Consider the following 18731-nt stretch of genomic DNA (forward strand, 5'->3'; position numbering starts at 1 on the left):
TCATTTATGTAAAAATTACAAACTATGAAACAGGGAGTGATGAGTCTTATCCCCAAGGTAAAAATCCAAACGCCCTGACGATTTAAGGCCTATAACCCTCTGAAATAACGATTACAACTTAACTCAAATCATAACACAAACTAATCATTACACAAACTAATCATTACACAAATCGTCACTCTGTTCATTAACCCTCTGATGCATGAATTATGAAAAGCCTTGGTCAAGATTTTTTTGTGAAGTGTTTTTATTCTTCTCAGGACATGAAACAACATCGTGAACTGCCTGTAAAAATGAATTAACTTGTGTTTTATTGTAAATATACAGACACATGTTTCTTTTTATGCTTTGAAAAACATTTCAACAATTTTTGGGGGGAAATTTCAACACTGTTTAGCAGCAATGTTTAGGTCTGAGTAAGAAAAACAATCAAAAACCAAAGAAATTTACTTGCAGTTACACCGACTGACCACTGAATTGACCTCAATGGAGTGTGGCAGCAGAGAGCACTCCACCATTTAAACCAATGCATTAAAGAGAAAGTTCTGTTTTAGTATCTGTCCACTGCAGTGACCGCTGTGCACCAGAGGGTTAAAACATACATCCTAGATTTAAAATACTATGATTTTCTGATTAATAATGAAGGTTTTATTTTATTTTTAGATTTTTACAAGGCCTTTGAAACGTTTGAGCATCATTTTCTGTTCCAAGCTGCAGTCGTTTGGTTTTGGGTCTGAGTTTATCCATGTTGTTAAAGTCTTTTATAATGAAACCAGCAGCTCTGTCTGTTTACACCACGGGACTCTCAGATATTCATTAAAAATACAGACTTTGGCACGCTCCCAGTTTCCTCTCAGGCCTCAAATTGAATTTAAACAAATGTGAAATTTTACCTCTAAAGCCACGTGCAGCAACATCACGATTAAATCCACTGTTAAATACCTCAGCAAAAACAAAAGATAAGAAGTATAAAGTATATCTAGACTTATCCCTAAACCAGCGATTAAATCTAAAAATCAAATTAACTTTAATTTCATTTGGAAGCGAAAAACACACAATATAAAACAAGGCAATTTAATCAAGAAACATGAAGATGGAGGCACAAAAAACAAATGGGCTTAGATCATTTTTTTTTTACAAATCAAAATAGTTTATGGTTTATTAAGTATTTTCAAAGTTAGGAGTCTTATAGTTTCTTCTCAGATGTGGCTTCAGTGTTTAAAAAAGATCAGCTCTCCTTTTATCATCAACACGTCCGTTTATATCAGAGACAAATTTATAAGAAACGAACTAAAAAAATATAGTTAAACTCTTTTTGTGCAGAAGTGGTTTGAAAAGGGCATTTGTCTCTGATGCGTTTACGGAAAGACAATGATAATCTTATGTTTTTTGATGAATTCTCAAATCCAAATTCTATCTCACTATTGTTTTCATCTCAGGAAATTCGTTCTATTTGAAACGTCCCATTCCCCAAAAGCTCAGGACGTCCGTTTTTGTCTCTCAGGCATAAACTCGTCTAAAGATCTGCTCAGACAGAGTTTAGGGACGGACGACAGTTGTTTTTCTTTCCGTGATGTCAATATTGAATCGACAGAACACTTATTTTCTGAATGTGTGTTTTCTAAAGTCTTTTGGGACGATACACCACTGGCTTTTCCCCCAGGATTCCAAATTTAAAAGACTTTAGCAGCAGAGATCATCATTTTTGTTCCTCTTATGCCTGACAAAAATGTGACGTGATTCTAAATGTGATCTTTGTTATGTGTAAGTGCAGGTTTCATAGGCCTGTCCCATTTCGGAGAACCCTTCATCGGTCAGGTACTTCGAACGGTACAACTGTCGGTGCAACTGTTGAATCTTCTCAGAAACGTTCATTTGCAGATTACACTGGCATCTCTAACATGGAGCAGACCAAGATGTGGAACAAAATATGTGACGGACCAATGACGTCGTGACGCAGTGACGCTGTGGGGACAAAACACCAGTGGATGTTTCCTGAGGTCAGCAGATGTAGGCGAGCTCTCCCTTCAGTCACACACTCTGCAAACATGAGCCCGGGCCCCCTCCTCACCCTCCTGGTCCTGAGCTGTGTCCACGGGGCAGTGGTCAGTGGAAAAGAGCTGGTTTATGTCACTGTGGTGAGTAAATTTAAATCAGGTGTAAACCCCGTGGTGCTGTGGGGAAGGGCGAGAGCTTTAAAAACACAGTGTCATTGTAATGTTAATGGATATATTGTTTTTGCAAAAAAATATATTTATTATTTCTTTTAGGCCCGCGTGGGCGTGGAGCTTTTTGCTTTTGCAGCGATGAGTGTGAACATGTCATTGTCAACATTGACTCAATGTCAAAATTTGCTCCTGTTTGCATTTTCAAAGTCCAATTGAGCTCAATCAGTTGTAAAACTTTCTTGCCTAAACCTTCTCATCATGACATAAAATACATTGTCACAATAGCGCCCCCTAGAGAATAACAAATATGTTTTTATCGTATGAATGTGCATTGTGTTGTGCGTCCTGACTCCTGATTGGCTCAAAATTAGCCTCTACACCTGCTCTGGCCTCGATGAGCTTCACTTGGAGCTGAAGCTGTGGTGACGTCAGACTCAGTCACTTCTTTAAACAGTCTATGGTCAAAAAGAGTCAAACAGGATGTAAAAAGTGCAGTCGGCCTTTATTCACCTCACCAGTGTGTGTTTCATACAGAATCATCTTTTGCACTTTACATTCAGTATTTTTCCACTAAACAAAATGAGTTATTCACTGTCACCTGGAGCAAACATGTTCACAGAAGCGATCACACGGAACAGAAAACACGGATGCATCTGGATCCAGAAACATGCCCTGGAAATGTGACTTTATAAAGCTGATTTTTACATATTAGTTTGTAAGTGTCCGTTAATATACATGTCCACTCTGTCCACTCTCTGTCCACTATGTCCACTCTGTCCCCTCCGTCTACTCTCTGTCCACTCTCTGTCCACTCCATCTACTCTCTGTCCACTCTCTGTCCACTATGTCCCCTCCGTCCATTCTCTGTCCCCTCTCTGTCCCCTCTGGAGGACAGACCCTCCCTCGGTCATGAGTTGTGTCTCTCCTTGTGCCGTGCGGCTCACACTCTGAAGTCTGAGATTTAAAGACCCACAGGTAAAAAAAGAACAAACAATGAAAATCAGACACACACTTTGGGATTAGACTCACGCACGCACACACAGACACACACACTTTCAGTTGACACACACATAACAGACACACACATACACACATATAACACACACACATAACACACAGACACATAACACAGACACACACACACACACGTTCAGTTGACACACAGACACACACACACACAGCATTAGAGTCAGATCTAACACACACAGACACACACACATAACACACACAATTTCAGTTCTGACAGACACACATATGCTCAGATGTTATACACACACACACCTAACACACACACAACACAGACACACACATACGCATACACACACATAACACACACAGATTGTGCAAAAACATGTTCCATGAGGAATGACTTGACTGTGGCACATGGACGTCTCTCCACACATGGACGTCTCTCCACACATGGACGTCTCTCCACACATGGACGTCTCTCCACACATGGACGTCTCTCCACACATGGACGTCTCTCCACACATGGACGTCTCTCCACACATGGACGTCTCTCCACACATGGACGTCTCTCCACACATGGACGTCTCTCCACACATGGACGTCTCTCCACACATGGACGTCTCTCCACACATCGTCTTAATAAAATAGAGCTGGAGTTACATAAATATGGTCCAAATGACGTCCTACATTTGTTTATTTGGAAAGTTTCTAAGTGCAAAATGTTTCAGATTTTGATTAAAAATACGACATTGTTTTTAGTGACGTTTTATGTTGTTTTTTTCCATGTATAATCTTATATTACAAAGTCCCGTCATCCCGTTTGACATGTCACACTTCTGCTCTGCTACACCCGCTCCACCTGCTACACCCGCTCCACCTTTAACCCAGGATTTCATTACAAAACTGTTCAGTAAACTTCATAAACAGAGCTCAGCGGGGGGAGCAGCCAGCCACGAGAGCCTAAAGAGTTTAACAGCATCGGGAGACTGATCTGCTGATGCACTTTTGGCTTAACTGTGTCCAAGCGAGTATTTTAGCTTTAGCGTTAGCCACAGAAGATTCTTAAAGTTTATTTAAATTCAAAGCGCAACATTGCGACCTCTGACCTGAGCAGGAAGTGACACGGACTCATTATATCTACAACGTCGACATGGGAAAGAACTGGACCGAGTAAAACACTGCATTTTTGAAAAGTAAAAGTATTTTTTATAATTTCTGAGACCTGCTAAAAAGGGTTAGTGTTTATTTTTAATACGTTTAGAATTTAAACAAAACAAAAATATACAAATAAAAACAGAAAAAAGCGATGGATTCAGTCGTTTCTGTTGAAATTCAACTCAAATCTTTATCAAAATCACCACATTTGAAGCTTTAAAAGACTCAAAATCAGCGAGAAATACTTTTACTTTTTACTCTTTAAGTACATTTTTAATCGTAAGTAGATTTTTTTTGCATGTGATACTTTTACTCGAGTATTTTTTGTACTTTTACTTTACTGGCAGATGGTCGTGATGTTACGCTCGGTCGATATTGTGATGTAAGTTTCCATTTACATATTGCGAGAGAATGAGATGATGGCGAGGGCTTGGTCCCTGACGCCGCCGCTCATGAAAACAAAATGGCCGCCGCTGTCCGCATTCGCATCGGCCCTCGTGATTGGTCCATGCATTTAAAGCCACGACGACCTCCTCCTCCTCCCTCGTCTCCATCTCGCCGCCAGCGTCTCATCTCCGCCGTCTTTCTCTCCCGCGTCAGTTTTGCGGCGTGCAGTAGTACGTTTGCGACCCACAGTAATAATTTTGTGGCGTGGAGTAGTAGTTGCCGTGGTGCTGGTTGCTATGGGTGTTGTTTTGCGGCGTGGAGTAAAAGTTATGGTGATGGTGGTGACTTTGGACGTTCCCGTAGGCGAAGAGCAGCGGGGCGGTGGAGGAGGCGGGCTGGGCGGACGCGATGGCGCTGCTGCAGTTGCGCGGTACCGAGCCGTACCAGGAGGAGGCGCCCATCTGCGGCGTGGAGGACAGGAGGCTGGTGCGGTCCACTCGGCTCGTGATGCTCCGGGAGAGGTCGTCGTCGCTGTCGTAGCGGCGAGGATTGTCGAAGAAGTAGGCACGCGAGCTGAAGCTGTGGCTGTTTATCATCCCCCCGGGAGCCTGACGGAGACAGACGGGGGTCAAAGGTTAAATATGACACAAAATGGCGTGCTCTGAGGTTTAAGTCACGTTCTAATGGTGTTACCGCCGCAAAAACAGACCTGGAGTTGTGTTTTGTTTCATTCACACATGTTTGAATAACACTTTATTATTAGTCTAAGCTCAAAATGCGACGTTCCACCTTGTGATGTCATCAAGTGGTAGTTTTCAAGTTAACTCCTCCTCCTTTTACCTTTAGTTCAGTCGAGAGAAGTGGCAATTCCAGGAGTTGAAATGATCCAAATGATTCTAGAAATGAAGGTGTGTGGAGTTTAAAAACACAGTGGAGCACTTCCTGTATCACCACACGATGACATCACAAGGTGGAACGGAGTGTTTTCAGTTTGAGAGGAAGAACTCAGCCTAAATCTGCAGGTTTGTGGAAAAGACATTTGGATGATTTCAGTCATGGAGTTGCCATTTATCTCGACTGAACTAAAGGTAAAAGGAACTGTTCACTTTGAAATCTACCACTTGATGACATCACAAGGTGGAACAGAGCGTTTTGAGCTTTGGAGATGTTACGGACAAATAATAAATGAAACAAAACACAACTCCAGGTCTGTTTTTGAGGAGGAAACAGCTTTAGAACATGGATTAAAGCTACAAGAGTCAGTTTTGTGTCATATCGCAGCTTTAAGGAAAATAATTGATACAATCTGCCTTTTAAAAAACACATTTTTATGAAAGAAAATCAATTCTACATTTTATAAACACACAAAAGACATCAGACATATGAAGTAAGAAATATGAAATTATGTAGAAAAAAAGATTAAAAAAATAAAATCTCCAGTACTACTCCTCCACTCCAACTCTACTAAATATATATATATATTTTTTTTATATTTTATATTCAAATCCTCAAAATGGCCGCCCTTTGCTTTGTCGAAAAATATTTAGTAGAGTTATTTCCAGTTTTTTCTTAACTACATAATTCCATATATCTTACTTCATATATTAAACGTCTTCTGTGTGTTTATAAAATGTAAAAAGTCATAAAAATAAACAAAAAAAAAACATGAAAAAAGGGGGCGTGTCCAAACGTTTGACTGGTCGTGTATTTATTCTGTTGAAATATATTGTGATTAATAATTTTATATATTTCGCTGAAAGGTTTTGGCTCAAATGGACTTGTGTAAAAACAACCCTCCAGCTTTAAATTAATGAAATAAAGTAACTGTACTTAGATAACTCTTCTTATATAACTGCACACACACAGGTATATAAAGTACACAAGTATATAAAGTACACAAGTATATAAAGGACACAGGTATATAAAGGACACGTTTACCAGGTTTTGGTTTGGTTTTTGGACTCTGAAGAAAACGACCACGAGGCTCGTCGGCAGCAGCTCCCACAGGAACAGAATGATCCCGAAAATGATGTAGGCCTCACCGGAAACCTGCTGCACGTCGGCCTGAAACGAGACCGGAGCTTCAGTCTGAAACAGTTCTGACGTAAAAGAAACATGCCCCCGATTCACTCTGCGTTAGAATCTCTGTCGGTCGCCTCTGATTTACAAATAAAATCACATTTCTGTCTCCTCAGGTCTGTGATTCTGCAGAAATCCAACGTGTTTTTCAGCCTTTTGTCAGATTTTTTAACTTAATTTTTAAACCACGCTTGTCCCCGATTGGCTAATCCACCTGTCAATCACGCCCATTCAAAACAAACAGATTCACCGGTGACCCACATCTTCATAAAGTATTGATAATGTGTGTATTCTGGGCCTTTGTTTAGATTATACTGTCTGTTTTTGTGCTTTATGTCGGTGTTGACGCGTCGACAGCTGGACCGCAGATTAGAATTATAATTTGTAATATCAGATTACGGTCAACAGGGGGGGACGAGCGCGACGGCCCTTTGGATCTGCCCACTGACCGACTGATGTAGGTCAACACTCTCACACATACGCACGCACACACACACACACAGAGGATATTTATAACCACACAAAGCCCTTTAACCCTTTACGCTCCCTCCCCCAAACAAACAAACAAACAAACAAACCTGATCTGAAACGCTGTACCAGCCGTAGTTAAAGGGGTTGGGCTTGTCTTGAGGCGACAGAGACACCACCACCAGGTTGTAGCACGCTCGGGAAACGTACAGAAGAATTACAACGGCTCCTATGACGGTCGCTTGGCACACCGACGTCCCCTAGTGGAAAGACGTGGTCAGTTCACGTCGATGTAAAAGGTTCAGTTGGAGTTTAAAAAGGTGTCAAACTGCGCAAAATGGACTCTTGTGAGTGTTAATCCATGTTCTGATGCTGTTATATTGTCAAGAACAGACCTGGAGTTGTGTTTTGTTTCATCTCCAAAGCGCAAAATGCTCCGTTCCACCTTGTGATGTCATCAAGTGGTACTTTTCAAGCTAACGACTATCTACTTTTTTACGTTTAGTTCAGTAGAGATTGGCAATTCTAGAGCTGAAATGATCCAAATTATTCTATAAATGAAGGTGTGTGGAGTTTAAAAACACAGTGGAGCACTTCCTGTATCGCCACATGATGACATCACAAGGTGGAACAGAGTGTTTTCCAGCCTAAATCTGTAGGTTTGTGTGTTAAACATGTGTGAATTAAACAAAAAAACACAACTCCAGGTCTGTTTGTGACAAAGAAACAACTTTAGAACAGAGAATAGTGTAATCTAGGTTAGTGTTAGCATTAGCGTTAGCATTGTTACCTTTGATTCCAGGTAAACATTCGCTGAAGACATCTTGGCGATTTTAAAGATGCACACGGCGAGCGAAATGGCACAAAGGACAAACAAACTATCGTTGATCAGGACTCGGGCCAAAACGGCGTGTCGGACGATCGCTTCACTGCAAAGACAAGAGTCAGTGAGTGGATTTAAAGCGCACAGTTTACAGCTACGATTAGCCTAAACGATCACGTGAGTGCACCTGTCACAATAAGAAAATGTGAAAAACAATTTACTGCTAAAGAAAATATAGATGATTAATGTTAATATTGGAAAAGAGCAAGATTTAACCTGCGAAAACTATTCTGAATGTGCCTGATTGCAAAACCCAGGAGCTAACGCATTTTTCAAACTATAAGTCGCACTTTTTTCATAGTTTGGCTGGGAGTGCGACTTATACTCAGGAGCGACTTATACTCCAGAACGACTTATACTCAGGAGCGACTTATACTCCAGAACGACTTATACTCAGGAGCGACTTATACTCAGGAGCGACTTATACTCCAGAACGACTTATACTCAGGAGCGACTTATACTCCAGAACGACTTATACTCAGGAGCGACTTATACTCCAGAACGACTTATACTCAGGAGCGACTTATACTCCGGAGAGACTTATACTCCGGAGAGACTTATACTCCGGAGAGACTTATACTCCGGAGAGACTTATACTCCGGAGAGACTTATACTCCGGAGAGACTTATACTCAGGAACGACTTATACTCAGGAGCGACTTATACTCAGGAGCGACTTATACTCAGGAGCGACTTATACTCAGGAGCGACTTATACTCAGGAGCGACTTATACTCCGGAGCGACTTATACTCCGGAACGACTTATACTCCGGAACGACTTATACTCAGGAGCGACTTATACTCAGGAACGACTTATATTCCAGAATGACTTATACTCAGCCAGTGTGACTTATACTCCAGAACGACTTATACTCAGGAGAGACTTATACTCCGGAGAGACTTATACTCAGGAACGACTTATATTCCAGAATGACTTATACTCAGCCAGTGTGACTTATACTCCAGAACGACTTATACTCAGGAGAGACTTATACTCCGGAGAGACTTATACTCCGGAGAGACTTATACTCAGGAACGACTTATACTCAGGAACGACTTATACTAAGGAGCGACTTATACTCAGGAGCGACTTATACTCCGGAACGACTTATACTCCGGAACGACTTATACTCAGCCCATAGCGACTTATACTCCAGTGTGACTTATACTTCAGACAGTGTGACTTAATAATCAGGAGCAAATTATACTCCAGCGCGACTTATACTCAGGACAATACAGTACTTTAAATAAACAGCAAAATGAGACACTGAAGTACTTGGTTTGTATCTATAATGTGCCATAGAACTTACTGATTCAATCTTCCACAGTTACAGTAAGAAAAATTCCTCTATTTGTACAAAGATTTTATTTATAATTATCGACTTCCCAAAGTTCTTGTGCGTGTCGTGTCCGCACAGGCCTAGCACTTTGGATTTCCATATTATTTTAAGGGTGAAACATACATTTTTTCACACATCTTTGGCTCAAGAGATTCTTTTTCCAGACTAAGGTTTAGTTTGTTTCATCCCTGACAGTTTGGACACTGCTCACTAGCGCCTCACAGTGGTCACGTGATGTCACTGCGACGTGTCCGGTCAGCTCGTTTAAACAGGTTTTGGCGGCATCTTTCTACAGGTTGAGGCAGGACGACAGCGCCATCTGCAGTCCGACTTCTTAAGGACGGAATTCCAGGCGTCAGAGAGAGTAAAAAAGCGCCCCCGTCCGCCGCAGTAACATCACGTGACCACTCTGAGGCGCTAGTGAGCAGATTAAACTGTCTGGAAAAGAATCTATTTAAATAAATCGCTGCAATTGTATATTTTGTGTTTTTTCTTGAGTTTTCGGACGTTAATCTCACAACGTTTATGGCAGTTTTTTGCTAATGTGCACATTGCGTCACCACGGTAACTGCTGAACATTCCGCCATAGACACATGTGTTTTGAAGCGTTCTTACCTCGGTGACTCCGAGCGCTCCAGAGCTCCTTGCACCAACAACGCACACGTGATATTCACCACCAGGAAAAATATACTAAGACTCAGGAAGAACAAACGCAGCGGCACCCTGGAGACACAAGAGGGCGCCGTTAGAGACGAGTTAATGCGCGAGTATCATAGCAACCAAAGAGCCAATGTTGACGGTGACGCCCCTTCCCGCCGCTCCGCTGGTTTAGCAATATTTAATTTCTTTTCACGCCTTCAACACCGTGAAAATTAAAAGACAGATAAAGGAAATGTTCTTAGCTCTAATAAATATAATAACTTTTAAAATAAATACAAAAACAAAACAATTATTACCGTGTTCGTTCATGACCCGCGATAGTTAAGTTTGACGTCTTTCCTTTGCGTCTCTCTTGCTACTGTTTTTCTCTCTTTTTTTAACTCCCGGAGCAAAACATGCGCTCAAAGATAAACTGTTTTGACACATCTCGATAATTTCAACAAATATAGAACAATTATTTTGAACTGACTTCTAAAAACAAACATACTGACTTATCACCGTCAGCTACACAACCTGTAATGGCCACCTATTGTTCTTATTTTTGGAGCGGCGAAACGTCTTCACTCCTACAACGATTTGTCCAGTTACACGTTTAAACTTCGTCTTTTGTTCTGTTATTAATGTTACTAAACCTTTTCTAAACATAAAAAGTAGGACAGAGTTGCTCTTACTTGTTAATCCACGCAAACCAACTAGCTATACCCGCTAATCTACGCTCATCATAGAGGCTAGCAGTTACAGCGGCAAATTTGGAGGCGATTTGCATGTTTGGAATTACGACTGTGAGTGTCATAGCAACCAAAGAGCCAATCCAGAGCGAGGGTCTTGAAGGTAATGCCCTCTTCCCGGGCGCTTAGCAACGCTGTCAATCAAACCGGTTGCTAACGCTAACAGGAGCGACCTCGGGGAAAGAAGGACCTGATTTGTCTGTTATTAATGTTCATATCTTGATTTACAGACACAATAGTGAAATAAAAACTCCACCAAAAAACCTAAAAAAAAAAACCTAAAAAAAACAAAACTAAAAATAACAAAAAATTAACAATAAACAAAAAATAAATAAAAACAATTATATTAAAAAATCCCTCAAAAAAAACAACAACAAAAAAACACCCTCAAAATAACTAAAAAAAAAAAAAAAAAAAAACAACTAAAAAATTAACCCCAGGATCATGTAGAGAGGGTTAATATGAACATTTAAGACCAAAAGACCATTTTAAAAAAAACCCAAAAATAACAAAAAATAAATAAACAAAATAAACAAAAAAAAACCCTCAAAATAAATACAAAAATTATAATAAAAATAACTTAACAAAACAACCTCAAAATAACAAAAAAAAAAACAAAACCTAAAAATAACAAAAAAATAAAAAATAAAATAAATAAATAAACTCAAAAATTAACCCAAGGATCATGTAGAGGGTTAACACAAACATTTAAGACCAAAACGACGAGTCTGACAGACGCAGGTACAGAGCGAGCGGTGAGTTTAACGACGTCCATTTATTTAAACAGTCTGACCAAAATACTGACTTGGAACTTTGTCATTTCCTGTTGATAAACTCAGACGGGCAGTTTATTCAAATGGAGAGAATCACATTTACACGACAAATAGATCGAGTGAAAGTGTTTGTGCCAAAGTGAAGACTGATGGAGGTTACTTAAAAAAGACGCTGGTTTCCGTCGATGCTAAGTAAATACGTCCGCCGCCGTTATCTAAAGACGCGACGGAAGAAAATTGTCAGTTAAGTCGGAAATTGCTTTTGAGATCGATCAGTTGGAAGAAATATAGTTTAGGGAGAGTCGTTGTGAAGTTTGAGAATGTGTGTGTTGATGTGAAGCGCGGCGGCGGTGGTGGCGGCGGCAGCTAGCAGGTTAGCTACGTCCACTTATATAAACAGTCTGTGGCTTGTGCAGACTTACTTGTACTTGTTAAGCTCGGGGGAATACTTCGCTTTGGCCTTGAACATCACCTAAATGAAAACAAAAGCAGGTCAGGTCAGGTGGGCTGCGCCGGGAGGAGAGTGTGAACTTAACACGGCCCCTGCAGATTCCTGAGCCGTGACTTTTGAGCGGAACAAAACCAGAGTCCGTCACGGCGTAACTTCTGCGTAAAGAAAAGTCGCCCGTAGAGGACTGAGCAAACAGCGTCAAACAAACAGCAAAATGTGCACGAGTTCAAACAGAGAAAAGCACAGACGCTGGCCTAGATTCACTTCACTAACTGTGGGGAATGGGGTTTGAAAATGTGGGGCCAAAACGAAGCCAAAACAAACTGAACATTTACATTTACGGCGGAAATTACACAGATTTTTTAGATTTGGTCGACAAAAATCACGTTAGAAACTGACTCTTGTCGCTTTAAGTCGTGTTATAATGTCGTTAGCGCGTCAAAAACAGACCTGGAGTTGTGTTTTGTTTCATTCACACGTGTTTGAGTCGTACTTTATTATTAGTCTAAGCTTAAAAACGCTCTGTTCCACCTTGTGATGTCATCAAGTGGTAGTTTTCAGCTTGTTAACTCCTCCTTCCTTTTACCTTTAATACAGTAGCAGAGATAAGTGGCAATTCCAGGACTGAAATGATCCAAATGATTCTAGAAATGAAGGTGTGTGGAGTTTAAAAACACAGCGGAGCACTTCCTGTATCGCCACATGATGACATCACAAGGTGGAACAGAGCGTTTTTTTTACAGTTTGAGAGAAGAGCTCTTATTGTGACAGGTTTAGTTTTGCGTTAGTGTCGTGACAAAAGCAGAAGGAAGTCACTGCGTCATCAGAAACCACATGTGAATCAGGTCAGGAGTCGGGAGCCGGGAGCCGTTTGGTGAGAGCCGTTTGGTGAGAGCCGTTTGTTTGGGTCAGAGTTTCAAAAACATTATTCAGGAGTTTCACTGTTACATCAAACTTCTGAACAGAGATGATTTAACATTTTTAAATCATGAGCCGCTCTGGATGATAAAAGAATCAGTATCAGTATCGGTATCGGTCATGTTCATCTGTCGTTCTGAAAACTGTAACTGTAAAAATAAAGGACAAGACGACAGACGTGTGACTGGAGCGACATTAAAAACAGAAGACGAGTGAGTTACGGAAACTTTAAACTCGATACTCGATACCGATACTGAGAGGAAGGAGGGAGAGAGGGAGGAGAGACAGAAGGGATGAGACGGGGTGAAGGAATGGAGAGAGGGAAAGAGGAGGAAAGATGAGAGGAAAGGGGAGATAGAGAGAGAGACGAGGAGAGAGAGAAAAGGGGGAGGATTAGTGGGAGAGAAAGGAGGTAAAAGAATGAGGAGAAAGGAGAGAGGAGGGAGGAAGAGGAGAGGAAAGAAGAGAAGAGAGAGAGGGAGAGGAGGAGAGACAGAAGGGAGGACACAGGGTGAAGGAATGGAGAGCAGAAGAGAGGAAGAAAGAGGAGAGGAAAGGGGAGATAAGAGAGACAGAGGGAGGAGGAGAGGGACAGCGGGAGAGGAGGGAGGTAAAAGAATGAGGAGACTGAGAGGAGGGAGGAAGAGGAGAAACAGAGCGAAGATGAGGAGAGGAGGAACAAAGAGGGTAAAGGAATGTAGGGAGAGAAAAGAGAGAGAGGAGGGGAAGAAAGGAGAGAGAGCAGTGCTCAGTGTCCAGTGGGTTCAGGTCTGAGTGACTTATATTTGTTCACAAAGGAAGAGGAGAGGAAGGAGGGAGAGAGGGAGGAGAGAGAGAAGGGAGGAGACAAGGTAAAGGAATGGAGAGAGGGAAAGAGGAGGAAAGATGAGAGGAAAGGGGAGATAAGAGGGAGACGAGAGAGGAGGAGAGAGAGAAAAGGGGGAGGATTAGTGGGAGAGGAAGGAGGTAAAAGAAAGAGGAGAAAGGAGAGAGGAGGGAGGAAGAGGAGAGGAAAGAGGAGAAGAGAAAGAGGGAGAGAGGAGGAGAGAGACAAAGGGTGCAGACAGGGTAAAGGAATGGAGAGTGGGAAAGAGGAGAGGAAAGGGGAGATAAGAGAGAGAGATGAGAGAGGAGAGGGAAAAAGGGGAGGGACAGTGGGAGAGGAGGAAGATAAAAGAATGAGAAGAAAGAGAGAGGAGGAGAGAGAGAGGAGAGGAAAGAGGACAAGAGAGAGAAGGGAGAAGACAGGGTAAAGGAATGGAGAGAGGGAGAGAGGAGGAAAGACAAGAGGAAAGAGGAGAATAGAGACAGGGAGGAGGAGAGAGAAAAAGGGGAGGAGCAGTGGGAGAGGAGGGAGGTAAAACGATGAGGAGAAAGAGAGAGGAGGGAGGAAGAGGAGAGGAAAGAGGAGGAACAGAGCGAAGACGAGGAGAGGGGGAGGAAAGAAAGAGGGTGAAGGGATGTAGGGAGAGAAGAGAGAGGATCTAGTTTGAGAATCGATTAAGTTTTGATTTTCGATACTTTTACCGACCCCACACAGTACAGACAGTGTGTACTTGTACTTGTACTTGTACTTCATGCATTTATTTGATTGTTTTCGTCGTGATGCTTTGAGTTTCTTTACATTCGTCACATTTAAACAGTTTAACACAAATACAACGAAGTGTTTGTATTTAATAAAAATATACAGTTTTTTACAAAGTTTGGAAGTTTAAACAAAGAATTTAATTAATTTATTTTTTATTGCTCCTTTTTGAGCTTTTATGAGTCGGTGCGTCTGATGTGTGAGCTCAAAATGAATAAAAAAGAAACAAATAAATAAATAAACAAATAAATAAAAGTGTTTTTTTTGAGAACATGACTTTAGTTAAACTTAATTAATTGTCTTAAATGTTGCATAAAACCTGTTCTGTCTCTGCACAAACTCTAAACTCTGTGTGTTCTGTTTATTATGCGTTTTCATCACCGATACCGATACTGATACTGTGATTTCAATTCCCGATGCCCAATATCAACGAATCCCAGTTTATAAACAGACGCCGCCACAGATTAAACACATAAACCTCACGATTATCACTTAATCCATGTATCGTTCACTTTATTAAAGCTGAAACTTCTTTTTTCAGCTCAGTTTTTCTTTGGGACTTTTTCTTCACACAACGGGGAAATTTGTGGTTATTTTTTAAGTTTTAATCTGCAGACGGTTCAACAAACGGACTCATTTGTAGCTCGGATTTTAACAATTTGAAAACAAAGTGTGACTCCTGCTTTGGGCTCGTTTTTATCGTTTATCGTCTGTATTTACATCAACAATTTATCGAATTTTAAAATGTGTTTTCATGAGATTCAACAGTGTTTTTTTTTAAACTTATCTCTCCGTCACATCAGACGCCACAGATTTGGAGAAAAGTTCAAACATTCCGGTTCGTTCTTGGTCTAAATCGTTTCATTACGTCTCATTAGTTCCCTGTTTGATAATCGAGTGTTTCCAGAGTTTAAAGATGTAAAAATCAAACTTCCTGCTCTAAAAATCTGTGGCCCAAAGCTCCACGTGATGTTTGAGTCTGACTGGGCCGATTTAAAGTTGGAAATTCAGTGACGCATCATCGACACCTGGGACTTTCCTCGTTCCTTTTCTCCTTTTGACGCGACGAGAGCGAGGGTCAGCGGACACCAAAGTCATGTGACACGGCCGATTCAAAACCTGCAAAACTAGGACGGGACGGACTTCCTCTGTGGACGGACCGACTCTGTGGACGTTTGTGTTTCAGTTGATTTTCCTCCGAGTGAAAAAAAGGAAACGAGCGCTGGACTTTGGCAGAGGACGAGAGTCGAACGAGACACTGACCAACTGTGTCCCTCTGTCCCCTCCTCCTCCTCCTCTTTGTCTCCCTCTCCCTGTGTCTTTCTCCTTATTTCACTCTGTCTCTCTCTCTCTGCTTCTCTCTTTCTGGATATCTCTCTCTCTCCCTCGTCTCTTTCACTCTGTCACTATATTTCTCTCTCCCTACCCCTCTCTCTGTCTATCTCTCTCTTTCTGTCTATATATCTCTTTCTCTCTCTATCTCCCTTCCTCTATCTCTCTCTCTTCCACTCTGTCTTAATATCTTTCTCTTTCTCTCTCTCTAGCTGTCTCTAGCTCCTCTCTATCTCTCACTGTCTATCTCTATTTCTCTCTTCCCCTCTGTCTCTCTCTCTCTATCGCTCCCTTTCTCCCCTCTTTCTCTCTCCCCCTCTCTGTCTCTCCCTTTTTACTCTATCTCTTTCTCTCTCCCCCCTTTCTCTCTGTATCCCCCCTCTGTCTCTCCCTCTTTCTCTCCCTCTCTCTGTCTCTCCCTCTTTAACTCTATCGCTTTCTCCCTCCCCCCTCTCCCTCTCTCCCCCTCTGCCTCCCCCTCTTTCTCTCTCCCTCTTTCTCTCTCCCTCTTTCTCTTTGTCTCTCCCTCTGTCTCTCCTTCTCTCTCTCCCTCATTGTCTCCCTCTTTCTTTCTGTCTCTCCCTCTCTGTTTCTCTCCTTCTCTCAGTTTTCCCTCTGTTCTCCTCTTCTCCTCGGACACTTTTCTTCATTCTTTCATCTCGTCTTTCTGGGACTTTTCTTCTTCATGTTTCAGAACCAGAACAGAACCACCTGATCACATGACCTCCTCCTGTGACCGCAAGACCTCCTCCTCCGACCGCACGACCTCCTCCTGTGACCGCACGACCTCCTCCTGTGACCGCAAGACCTCCTCCTCCGACCGCACGACCTCCTCCTGTGACCGCACGACCTCCTCCTCCGACCGCACGACCTCCTCCGACCGCACGACCTCCTCCGACCGCACGACCTCCTCCTCCGACCGCACGACCTCCTCCGACCGCACGACCTCCTCCTCCGACCGCACGACCTCCTCCTGTGACCGCACGACCTCCTCCTGTGACCGCACGACCTCCTCCTGTGACCTCACGACCTCCTCCTGTGACCGCACGACCTCCTCCGACCACATCACCTCCTCCGTGGACCCCTCTGACCCCACGCTCCATCCACTCACAAACCCCATCAGCAAGCGAACGACGCACCTCCTGCTCAAACCCAGACCTCCTCAGACTCCCACCACATCAGACGACACATTAGCGCTTTTTTAATTAGCAAAACGAGCTAAAATGAAGGATCTTAATGAGACTTATGAGATTAAACGAAGCACGAAGCCGCTCAGACGTGAAGCAGGAACGACACGACTTAAACTTAAACTGCTCTGGAGGTCAATTCAAACTTAAACCACCAGAAGAAATCAAACGGACCATAGACTAGACGCACAAAACCCCCATAAATGTACATCTATAACCTGCAGAAGCATGTCGTATGTGCAGAGAATGTGTGAAAATGACACCAGTGACAGAAAAAGCTCAAATAAATGAACATTTTGCAGGACTTGGGGGGTCTTTAATTCAAAATCAATGCGTTTGATCAGATTCTCCGGCCCCGTGTGAGCAGCAGAGTTCATTATGAAGCAGTGATGAGACTCGGTGTGTGTGTGTCGTGTGTGTGTGTCGGTGTGTGTGTGTGAGCGAGTTTAAGGGCTGCTGCAGTAGTGGAGAACAATGGAACCACAGCGAAAAGCCTTGCAAAGTCAGAAAAAAAGGAGCCGAAACTGTGCCAAATGGGAATCCAGGAATGAAACGTAATTAATATAAAAGCCACAGAAGTGCAGAGTCAGCTGTGTTAATGAAATCAGGTCATAGTCAAAGGCACTGTCACACACACACACACACACACACACAAAGAGATGGAGGAGAGGAAGGGGGTGTGTACCTACCTGTGTGAAGTACAGATTGAGCAGGCAGAGGGTGAAGAACTGGAGGCAGATGGGGCAGCAGTACAACACCCAATAGGCCAGGGGCTGGAGCTGGTTGGCCTGCACCATATTTTGGAAGTAGAAGGAGAAAAGAGTGGTCCTAAGAGCTGCCCAGAGCAAACACAAGAACAGAAACACACTCTGGTAGCTGAAGCGCTTATGGCCATAGTGCAAAATGAGCCAGAGCTGCAGGTAAACGAAAATAAACAAGAACGAGTAGAGGAGGGTGTATAAGGTGGTCAGGCTGAGCTCTAAACCTGGAGACACTGCAGCTCCACCGGGGGACTCCTTTTGTGAGGTAAACAACAAGGAACTGACTCCATCCCCTGCAGCGAACATCTCCACAGACGCTGTTTTTTTAACGCATCACGCACAGCAAAAAAAAAATAAATAAAAAATGAAGAAACAAAAACATATATGTGCAGCAAACTGGGTCAGAGCTGTGTGGGATCCATCGCAGACAACAACAACACACACAACCAGCCCGTTCTGCAAATAAGTGGCATGTTTTGAAGTGCAAAAATGAGGCAATTGTTGTAAAAGAGGGAGGTAAAAAGGAAAGGAAAACAACAAGAAGGAAAAAATCTCCCTGTGAATCCTGCAAAGCTCCTCTGCAAAAAACAACTTGAGGGGGGGACAGATCAGATCAGCTGTGATGCAGTTTACGCCCCGCCCCCCTCGCGCTACACTCACGGTGAAACTGCAGCATCACGAGCCGCCATTTTGGGTTGCACAAGGCTTGTTTTCCTCGTAGATCGTCTCGTCTTTAGAGCCAGAGATTCCGCTCAGTTTCCGAACCACAGAAAAAAAAGAAGAAGGAGAAAAAAAAAGAAACACCCTCACGCCCACTTCCCCGTCCTCTCATCTGATTGGTTTGTTTTTTTGCCCAGCCCCCGCCGTTTCGAGCTCGTGATTGGTTTA

The 18731-nt window shown here is 42.6% G+C and overlaps 1 protein-coding gene across 1 annotated transcript; it reads right to left on the reverse strand.

Moving 5' to 3' along the window:
* Positions 1-3792: 3792 nt before the first annotated feature.
* On the reverse strand, positions 3793-18574 carry gpr137c (G protein-coupled receptor 137c). The gene is made up of 7 exons (XM_033980290.2): positions 17772-18574; positions 12032-12081; positions 10064-10171; positions 8017-8155; positions 7337-7486; positions 6618-6743; positions 3793-5287 (listed from the first exon to the last, which is right to left on the reverse strand). The coding sequence occupies exons 1-7, from the start codon at positions 18147-18149 to the stop codon at positions 4889-4891; spliced, it is 1350 nt and encodes a 449-aa protein (XP_033836181.1). The 5' UTR covers positions 18150-18574; the 3' UTR covers positions 3793-4888.
* Positions 18575-18731: the final 157 nt, after the last annotated feature.

Source organism: Periophthalmus magnuspinnatus, chromosome 2 (genome assembly GCF_009829125.3).
Source record: "Periophthalmus magnuspinnatus isolate fPerMag1 chromosome 2, fPerMag1.2.pri, whole genome shotgun sequence".
Taxonomy (NCBI): Eukaryota; Metazoa; Chordata; class Actinopteri; order Gobiiformes; family Gobiidae; genus Periophthalmus; species Periophthalmus magnuspinnatus.

Bases quoted from the DNA above. Each gene is read 5' to 3' on its own strand.
- gpr137c (XM_033980290.2), bottom strand. From the start codon at position 18,149: ATGTTCGCTGCAGGGGATGGAGTCAGTTCCTTGTTGTTTACCTCACAA. The intron at 8,156-10,063 runs GTAAGAACGCTT...TTGTCTTTGCAG, and splicing joins GAGCGCTCGGAGTCACCGAG to TGAAGCGATCGTCCGACACG. The intron at 7,487-8,016 runs GTAACAATGCTA...TCTTTCCACTAG, and splicing joins ATGTTTACCTGGAATCAAAG to GGGACGTCGGTGTGCCAAGC.